At 35.1% G+C, this 10,436-nt stretch overlaps 1 protein-coding gene across 4 annotated transcripts; it reads right to left on the reverse strand.

Annotated features, from left to right (window-relative positions):
* Positions 1-2,009: 2,009 nt before the first annotated feature.
* Positions 2,010-6,786, reverse strand: LOC107858825 (probable methyltransferase PMT9). Of its 4 annotated transcripts, none has more exons than XM_047406551.1 (8): positions 5,876-6,786; positions 5,593-5,757; positions 5,154-5,336; positions 4,469-5,063; positions 3,997-4,109; positions 3,669-3,889; positions 2,267-2,593; positions 2,010-2,069 (listed from the first exon to the last, which is right to left on the reverse strand). In XM_047406551.1, the coding sequence occupies exons 1-7, from the start codon at positions 5,957-5,959 to the stop codon at positions 2,281-2,283; spliced, it is 1,674 nt and encodes a 557-aa protein (XP_047262507.1). In that variant the 5' UTR covers positions 5,960-6,786; the 3' UTR covers positions 2,010-2,069; positions 2,267-2,280. The 4 variants fall into 4 exon arrangements, with proteins under 4 accessions (XP_047262507.1, XP_016559101.2, XP_016559102.2 ...); XM_016703615.2 differs by having other exon boundaries at positions 5,868-6,786; XM_016703616.2 differs by having other exon boundaries at positions 5,860-6,786.
* Positions 6,787-10,436: the final 3,650 nt, after the last annotated feature.

The following is a 10,436-nucleotide window of genomic DNA, read 5'->3' on the forward strand; positions in this document are numbered from 1 at the left end:
TCTCAACTCATAGCACAAAATTACCTCTCAAGCATAATGTTTTAAACAAAACGAAGGCTAATTAAACAACAGTCTCAATCGACACTTTTGAGGATAGGGTATTGGAGAAGATGATCGAGGGGGACGGGGTACCTTGGAGAAGATGGATCTTGGGGGTGAGGATACTTTTTGATTGAATTTTCTTTCAAAACAATGAAATTAATTATTTAAAATTTATTTTGCAAAAAAATGACAAATGTCATCGTATTATTTGTCATTTTATGCATTATTGGCGCGTGCAATACACGTACATTATATATTGTTGCTGATTGTACAAAAAGTGTCAAAATAACACACCCGTACGCTAGTTGAAGTGCCTGAAGTGAACAACATCCACTTGAGGCGCCAAAGTATAAGACGGTGCTAAGTTGATGAGTGTGTATTCATAGAAATCAAATATATGTATTCAAATACGTCACACATCCTCATTAGTTAGTTTTAGGTGAATTTAATCCTACTCAAGTATAAAATGACAGGACCTTTATAACTATGGCCACCATTCAATGGAGCTTTGGTCTCCAGCTCCTCGGTAGACAAACGGTTTGATTATGTATTTGTGATGTATACTACTTTTGTCCAAAAAGAAAATCACCATAGAAGAGGAGGAATGCACTTCAATGTGTGGATTTCTGTATTGGGTAAGGATTCTCGAGAATGGTAGGAGACCTCTCGTGGAATCAACTGTGATGCAGGTAGATGAAAATAATAGCGGACCCAGGATTTAAGGATAGTGGGTGCTTAAAAAAGAATTAAAAAAAGATTACCTCAATGAGGTTCAAACCCAAGACCTCTTTGCCATGAATGATCTTAAGATCAATCCAAATGTCAATGCACCCAACCAACTTTTTGTTATAATGGATGCTTTTATATGTTTTATACCTATTTTCATATATTTTTTATGTAATTATACCTATTCCGCGTAGAGTTTAATAGGTCGGAGCATCCCAAAATGTGCACCCTGAAGCACAAAGGCTGATTTGGTTTACTGGTCCAGCGCTCAACATTGTGCTTCTTTGCGAACAGGATGTCCCGAGTTTGACTCCTGTTCACTGCGTTTCTTATTGTCATTAGAAGACTCGAGTTGGATTCGAACTTGCAACCTCAATCCCAAACTGTACACAACGGTTAAAACCATCAACTGACAAGTGAACTAATTTTGTTTTTTGGTTTAATTTTTATTTATTTGGATACCTTTGATTTTGCACTAGTTTAACAACGTTTTAACAAAAGCGTTTTCGACTAAAGCATTAAAATATAGTGTGAAACGGCTGTACTAACACACATCCGTATTGCACCCGTGGTCTTTAAATCCTGAGTTTGCCTCTGCCGTAGCATATCTGCTTCTGGCACCTAGAGCGGACGACACCTGGCACTATTTCATTGACAATAGTACTAACAGAGGCATAGAGTCTTCACTCTGAATTGGTCGTAGCCATACATTTGTAGCAATAAATAATGATTTTTAACACAACTTGTAACCAGAGAAAAGAACACAATATACTTTTAGTTGCTCACCCAGTTTTAACCCTCTTATTGCTTTCTTGCTGATTGTTAAACATTGGCCCTCGAGGAACATCCTCAAGGGCTTCATTGCACGAAATCTTTACTTTTCGTTGTTTGTTCCGTATTTACTTAAGTTTTAGTCCATTGTTTCATCACGTAGATCCTAAGATACAGCAAAAATGATACTTGTAAGTTGTAACTAGATTAACCTTTTCTGGACTACATAAACTATAACATAGCACAGATGCAATTAGAAATTATTTTATTGAGAAATAAACAAGGAAAAGCATCATCAAAAATTTAAAAATGTAAGACCTACTTTTCACAAGTTATATTTTATGGACCAAGTACAAAATATAGCTATGACGAACATAATAATAGCCTCCACATCCCAACTCCTTTGCAGATGTATATTCAATAGTGTATTGATCTTTTGGAAACAATTTTCTTTCTTTTTTTTTTTTTTGGTTCTAAAAGCCAACAATAGATCAGAGTTCACCACCTTATCCAGAATCCAGCGTTCATTCCTGAAACACAGAATTTTCCAACCCAAAAATCAGTTAAACCTACTGAATGATAGTACCAACATTGTCATTGATAAATTAGACATATATCACACATTGACCATGAGGATGGCTTAGCCAGTTCCTAGTAATGACTTGCTGCTACATTATGGGACCATGAATGAAACGAGGAGTCCATTCGCGAATAAAAAAATACATACCAAAACAAATGTCACTAAATTGTAAACGTCTCGTGCCAAAGCTTCTTTCTTGCCATTAGAATTCTTTCTTCGCTCAAGGAGAGAACATCAGTCCGTGGTTCTACCTCTGATGACCATCCATCCCATTTTAGTGCAGTCAAGAATTTTCTTACGAAGTTTATTATATGGGGCTTGTCCCTTATAATGATGAATCCTTCTGGCCTTAGCATACGGTCCATCTCAATAAGTAGATCCTCGATGCTGCAGCCTCGATCTTCTGTCTCCGAGAGGATCATCCACGCATGAAGTAGGTCATACGTGCGTGGATACGTTGAAAATGATTCACACCTAATTATATAGGATAATTAGTCTTTGGCAATTTGAAGGTAATATTGCAAGACTACAACATCATTCAAACAACAAAAATGATTCTCTACGTTTACCCCTGGCACCTTTCATCCAATAGGAGTGACCTACTTTCTACCTTGAATTTTTTCAAAAGATTGACCTCCTTCATAGATGTGTTTTACGTGGTCCTTACTTTTTTTGTTAGATATAATAAACAGTAAACACAGATTAGTACATTCTTCCGTTTTTCAGATCTGATATGAAGCATTTTTCTAAAAACAGCACCTATAGACTAATGTCCAACCAATATTTTCAAAACGTGATATGTAGCTTCACTGCACTTGGAAATTGGAAGGTCATGGGAATTTAGATGGAAGGTTGGGTGTACAAGGCACAAGGAATTTAAATAAAAGGAAGAAGTAGAGCATTGGTAGCTGAGACCTTTCTCATTGGTAGAGCATACCAATAGCTAATTCTGACGCATGCAGCTTAAAAAGCCTGAGACTTTCCCAGAGCCATTTCATCAAGTCAAAATGCAAAAGATGAGGAAGAAGTTGAATTCTTTTTCATTTCCGTTTCCATCTGTTACAGAACTCCTATCTGTACAACTATACAAGTCTACCTATTATTTTACTGTTTCATACTAGAATTTTTAGAGTCATTAACACATACACTGAGAAGTGCATGTGATTAAGTTGCACTCTTAACAAGCTATTGGGATAAACTTGAAAGGAGCAAAGCAGGATCAGCATATATCGTTCAATACTAATTCAACATTATTTATTTCTATTTTCTTTCATCCTCAACTTGGTAATATTATAAAGATCAAGCTCCTCTTCTGTAAGCTTATTAAGAAAAGAAGAGCCACACAAATCATTGGTAATCTGCCAATTACTAACAACTAGATATGAAATACTAAATAAGAATATATTTTGGATTTCTAAGATTGGGAAGTAAGCAGTTAGCAGTAGGGTGACCATATGCCACAAAAACAGAGCAGCTATTCTGGTTATTTATGGGAACAGGGAACAGGATGCAAAGAAAACAAAATCTGAAAGAGTGGAAAGTAGCGCACCAGTCATGAACTGTTCCAATTAAGCCTCGATCGTAAATTATTTTTAATCTTGATGACATATTAACAGGAGCAACATTCATCACCCAAATGTCCTTATCCTTTAGCGCAGCTGCAAACCCACCAAGGTTTGAGTTCATGTCCATCACATTCCTGACTGAGTTCTTTAGGATAACAGACTTCATCTGCTTCCAGTAGTCAACCACTCTGTCATGCCATACATTCTGGAAAATCACATAAATATAGTTAAAAGACAATTTGAACAACAAACATAAACCCCATTAAATAAAATCCAACAGAAATACTGCCTTCACTGATTTGAGAAACTTACAGTGTCTTTATGGAATTCATCCAAAGGGACACCAATTTCCTCCAAGCGAGGAGGCGGAGCCATAAGCCTCCGTGGCCAACGTTCTAGCCCGGTCCCTTTTTCCTTATGCACCTCTTCAATAACAAATAACAGAAAACTTAACAGATTAAAAAAGAATATTAAAGTATTTGTGATCTCCTAGCTAGAAGTAGTTGAAATAGAATGAAATAGTCATTGAGAATGACAATTCTATGTGAGCTGCCATTTCTTCCATTTTTTAATAATGAAGTGTCAGCTGCAACTTCTAAAACAATCACATATTATGCACAGCCAAAAGCAGCTATTAGCGCCACAGAATACGCAGAAAAGTTTTGTTTCTTTTTTTTGTAAAGCAGAATAAACAGAAAAGTTTTATCATTTATCATCAGGATACACATGATCAACCATTCAAGACATGGATTCAAGAATATGAACATAGCAATTGCATACTTACTCGGTGAGTAAGGAGTGATGCAAGCTTTCATTGGTACATTCCAAGATTCATCGGGCTCGTCACCAGACATGCACAATGGAGGTTGGGTCCCCCGACTTCTCTTCATATAACAGCTGTTACTCAGAGGTTTAGCCCATATCACAGTTTGGTCTCTCCTTGAAACAACTCTCCAACACATTCTTCTCAAGAGATCATACATAGCATTCCAAATTCTTCGATTCTCAGCATCATGCGCATAAGCTTCAGGTGAAGAGTACACAAAATAACCACCTGGTCTGAGCAATCTGTCAAGTTCCAAAAGAAGAATTCCATCTCTTTGGAGCCAATCAATTCTACACCGTGAACAATGTGCCAACTCAAATGACCTGCTAGGATAAGGTAGTCTTTTGGTGCCCAAGACTCCTAGTGTAGATGGGATTCCCCTTTCCAATGCAAACTGTATTTGATTCTCATGCACATCATTAGGAGCAAGCGACATAGCTATAATATCATGGGAAAGAAGATATGCCCCAAAGCTCGCAACACCACAGCCAACATCAAGAACATTTCTTATGTTTCCACCATTGCTGAGTTTTTCACCAGGCAACTTGAGCATCTACACAAGCACATAACAAACCATCGAATTGTAATGCAACTACTATAAATAAATCAACCTGTAACTTAAAGTATAATTACACTTAATTACCCCGGCAATTGCTGCAATGTATATGTCAGCTCCGTAATGGAAATGTGTTCCTCCACCAGGGAATTTTATTTTGTCTCCATCCACAACCATCCAGTTTTGGTCCGACTTTTCCTGTGCAAGATGTGTATGAGGTATGTTTGCTTTCCACACTTGGTCTCTACTAGCTGGCCATCTAATTGGGATCTGGAAATCTAACAAGGACCTCGTTGGCATCAAAACTAGACAGAAACAATAACAATAGCAATATCAAAAAGTAACTTCAGTAATGCACAAAAGGACAAGTAGTGAACAAATTCAATGAAGGTAATCAATTCAAGCTCATCAATAACCAAGACAAGTAGCGAACAAATTGAATAAAGATAATCAATTAAAGATCATCAATAACCGGACTCCTTCATCGTTTTGCACGTTAAGCAGAAAAAAGCAATCAATTGCTGACCTTGTAACCAGCTGGAGGAGGGATAAGACAGTTGTAACGACGTTGAGGAGGAGGACAATGCCTCTCATAATGCTCCATAACAGTCAAATTGAGCTTCAATCTCAATTGATATATCAAATTTCTGTCAAGACAAGGTATCAACTCCGAATACCTCGTATCACAAACCTAAAATAACAGTTTAAATCAAATCAAAATCTTAGCAAAACAACTATCAAAATGCAAACTTCACAAACACCAGTTAGCCAAAAAATAATAATAAAGAATTACATGCATACAGGAATACTTTTAGGAACTTCAAGTTCTTGATCTTCCATATCCATATCCAAACGACCATGATAAGAAACCCCATTAGCTGGATCAGAACCATCGTCAAGAACCAAATGGTCACGTGCTATAGGAAGACCAGGAGCAATAAACGAACAGTTATATAGACAAACCAAACCCAAGAACACAATCATCCCAAATAGAACATATTTCAGCAACTTGGGTCTATGAGGTAGCTCTTTTTTCTGCTTCATTTTTAACAAAAAAACAAAGAACACCCACTTCAAAATTTCTGCTTTACTCCACTGGGGTTCTTGAAAAAACACTCAAAACCCAAGTAGCTCCTTTTTTTGCTTCATTTTTAACAAAACACAAAAAGAACACACTTCAAGATTTTTGCTAATAGTCAACTGGGGTTCTTGAAAACACTCAAAAAAAATCCCAAGTAGCTCCTTTTTTTTTTTTTGCTTTATTTTTAACAAAAAACTAGAAATACCCACTTCAAGATTTCTGCTCTACTCAACTGGGATTCCTGAAAAACACTCAAAAAAATCCCAAGTACCTTTTTTTTTTGTTGGCTTTATTTTTAACAAAAAACAAGAAATACCCACTTCAAGATTTCTGATATACTGAACTGGGGTTCTTGAAAGACAATCAAATAGTAAGTAACAGATGCAGATCCATTTCTGGCAGGCTAAGCAAAGAAGTAAGACTGTTCAGTGGCCAAAAAAAGAGTTAACAAGATTCACTTTTTCAATTTGAGGGAGTCAGTAGGAACATGTGGAAAGTGAAGGGTATTTTTAGCTCATCACACTGTGGGGATTGGTTAGCACTGTTTGGTGCCGCTTTTTGGGAAAAAGTGGATACAGAAAGTAGCGGTGTAGATCAAAAATACAATGAGCTTGATGAGTCGTTTGGTTCCTATTGGCTATTTGGACATTAATAAGTTATTTATATAAGTAATCACATTACTTAAAAGAATTAAATACAAGAAACTTTTTTGTAATAAATATGACTTATATTATTAGTTTAAAAAAAAATTATACTATATTAATAAATAAAATGAGGTTAAAAATAAGCTTCAACTTTTTATTAATTAAAAATATTTTAAGAAAAAACAAACAAGAAAGATCTTCTTTAGAAAAAAACATTTTCTTAGGAGAAAATGTGTTTAAAAGAAATTATTACATTTATTAGGAAAATGACACTTATAAGGACACTTTTGCGTCAATTTATTAAAAACAAAGGTATTTTTAAACCAAACTTTGAACGGATGATATTTTTTTGTACAATTTACATATTCTAAAAATATGTGGTATTGGGTGGGCGTTCAGTATTCGATTCGATATTTTTAAAATTTTATTTTGGTAATTCGGTAATAGTATTTGAACATAGATACCACATACCATACTTATAAATATCGGTTCGGCAGTTCGATAATCAGTAAATTAAACTTCGATTCGGTACGATATTTGGTAGTACCATATTAAAGTTGGAGATGTGCAAATGTACGCTTAAACTTCAAAGAGTATATTTAATAGAACCCTATTTAGTATTCTTTTTGTTTCTATCTACGAATATATTACCAAGATCCAAAGAAATTCTTTGGAATGACTAGTACTATTGTCTATTAGGTTGGGTTAGACATATATATATATATATATATTCGGTATATACCGAATACCAAACGATATTAAGATCTTGTACAAAATTCAATTCCGAATATTGAAATATTAAAATTTTACTCTCAAATACCATATCAAATACCGAATTACTGAATACCAATTACCAATTTTTTTGGTTCGATTCGATAATTTGGTTTTGGGTATTTTATGCCCAGCCCTAGTACTGATTGACGAGACTCGGAAAGGAGTTAATGGTAAATTGGAGATTTGAAGACAAACCCTTGAGTCTGGAGGATTTCGGTTAAGCAGGACCAAGACGGAGTACTTGGAGTGTAAGTTTAACGATATATCACAGGAGGCTAACGGGGTTGTGAAGCTAGACTCTCAGGCCATCCAGAAGAGGGAGAGTTTCAAGTATTTGGGTCTATGATTCAGGGTAATGGTGAGATTGACAAGGAGTCACGCATCGTATTGGGGTAGGGTGGTTGAAATTGAGGCTCGCTTCGGGAGTTTTATATGATAAGAAGGTGCCCCGAAGCTTAAAAGTTCTACATAGTAGTGGTTCAGCCGGCTATATTGTATGGAGAGGAGTGTTGGCCAGTTAAGAACTCTTACATCCAAAAGTTGAAGGTGGCGGAGATGAAAATGTTGCGATAGATGTGTGGTCATACCAGAAAAGATAGGGTAAGGAATGAGATTATTTAGGAGAAGGTGCGAGATGAGATTATTTGGGAGAAGGTGCGAGTAGCCTCGGTGGAGGACAATATGCATGAAGTAAGGTTACGTTAGTTCGGGCATGTAATGAGGAGGGGCTCTAATGCTCCAGTGCGAAGGTGTGAGACACTAGCTATGGATGATTTTAGGCGGGGTAGAGGTAGGCCGAAGAAATATTGGAGAGAGATGATTAGGCATGATATGGAGCAATTACAGCTTACTGGAGATATGACCCATGATAGGAAGGTATGGAGGACGCGGATTAGGGTAGAGGGGTTAGGGACGAGAGTGTGTCAGAAACAATAGGGGAGCGTTTTTTATTTATGTCTGAATTTTCTTGTTCGTGGTGTTGAGTGTTGTGTATGGTTTCGGATAGCTAGTTTTTAGTTTTATCTTGTGGTTGTAGTATTATTTTATGGCAAGTGGTGTTAGTTTATTTTGCAAATTGTACTAGTTTATATGCATTTATATTTGGTGTTTGTTATACTGCTATCGGCCTAAGCCGGGTCTATCAGAAACAACCTCTCTACTACATCTGAGATAGTGGTATGGTCTGCGTACACTCTACCCTTTCCAGACCCATATGTGGGAATACACCGGGTATATTGTTGTTGTTGTAAAAATATCTTTGATCATTTTTTAGTAAATATATTAATAATTTTATAGAATAATTACATACTAATTTACTAGCATTACATGTTAAATTAATATAGAAAAGAATTTTTTGTATCAATGTATAACTTAAACTTCTTTTAAATTAGAGTTATAGTATAAATTTTTGAAAAACATAATTTTTATTTTTCTTTTCAAAAGTTGCTCAGACACGTAGGGACGGTGTTTTGGATTGTATATGAAAGTTTTGGTTTAGATTTTATGTTTTCAGACTAAAAAATTTAGCATTTAAATTCAATCCAAACAAGGTCAGATGGAATCGAATTTTTTAAGTTTGATATTGGGTTAATTGATTTGGATATTTTAGTTTTTCTAATTTTGAGTCTACAAGTTGAGTTGCAATAAATTCAATGTAATAAAATACATTATTAAAAAATAAATAAATAATAATCACTCAAACAGAATTTTAGTAAATTAGTAATATTAGCTATGAGTTAATATCCAAATACAATATTCAATTCAAAATTTTTAAAAATAAAAATTAAAACTTAAATTTGAAATCCAACCCATAAATTCAGGAACTTCTTATTTGGATCCGAATTTAAAGTTTATCCAGCCCTTTGAACACCTTCATACAACAGTTGTGTTAATTTTTTAAATTTATAAATAAAATTAAATTTAGTCAAAATGTCTCAGTCGATTCTTTTACTGTGTCCGTTTTGTAACGTGGATACTCCTACTTACATATTTATCATGTAGACCCTTGAACCCATTAAAAGACAACATTTTAAACACTTTTTTGCTTATGTGATATTAACTCAATGATGTGGCAAAATGCGTGTAAACACGTGTTTTTTGAGCGAGTGACTTAAAAAAACATTTATAATATCTTTTAAAGAAATAAAAAAGTATTAATTTTTTAAAAAACCACCCTTCTTCCTCACCCCTCACCCGTCCTCACCCCTCCAATCCAGCATCCTCCTTCACAGTTGTTTCCGCCGCCCCTCCCCCACCCCTAACCAAAACCACACAAACCTGTCTATTTTTAATACTATTGTACTACTACTAACTTTGTAGAGTAAAATAAAAGAGGAAAACATGTGAGAGTTGAATTTTATATCAAATTCAATTGAAACCATTTAGACTTCAGCACCTTCAATTTCATCTTGTAATCGAATGGTTGTTGTTAAGGTGCAGCCTTGTAGAGCTTCTTTCTGAAATTATGAAATTAGAGTTTTCTTGATTTGTTTTGTTTGTGTTAATTTTTGTTAGTTATGTGATTAAATCTTGTAATTTTTAGAACGTTTTGTGCAGTTCTTTAATGAGTTGCTGTAATGATGGTTTTAGTGTTGGCTTTAGATTTGGCGAGGGTCATGAATTTGGTTGACGAAGCTGTTTCGGTAAACATAAATTAACTGGGGCAATTGAATTCGATTAAAAATTATTTGGAAAAGCTCAATTTCACAAAAACCCCATCAAATTATCTCAAGTTTGATTTCAATTTCTGTTAAAGGGGGAGAAAAAGTCAATATTCAAATTGAAGGCATTGAGGCTGATGCAACAATAACATGGGACATACTAATAGGAGGATGGGAATTGGAGTACAGTGCAGAATTTGTACCAAATGCT

This window comes from Capsicum annuum, chromosome 2 (genome assembly GCF_002878395.1).
Source record: "Capsicum annuum cultivar UCD-10X-F1 chromosome 2, UCD10Xv1.1, whole genome shotgun sequence".
Lineage (NCBI taxonomy): Eukaryota > Viridiplantae > Streptophyta > Magnoliopsida > Solanales > Solanaceae > Capsicum > Capsicum annuum.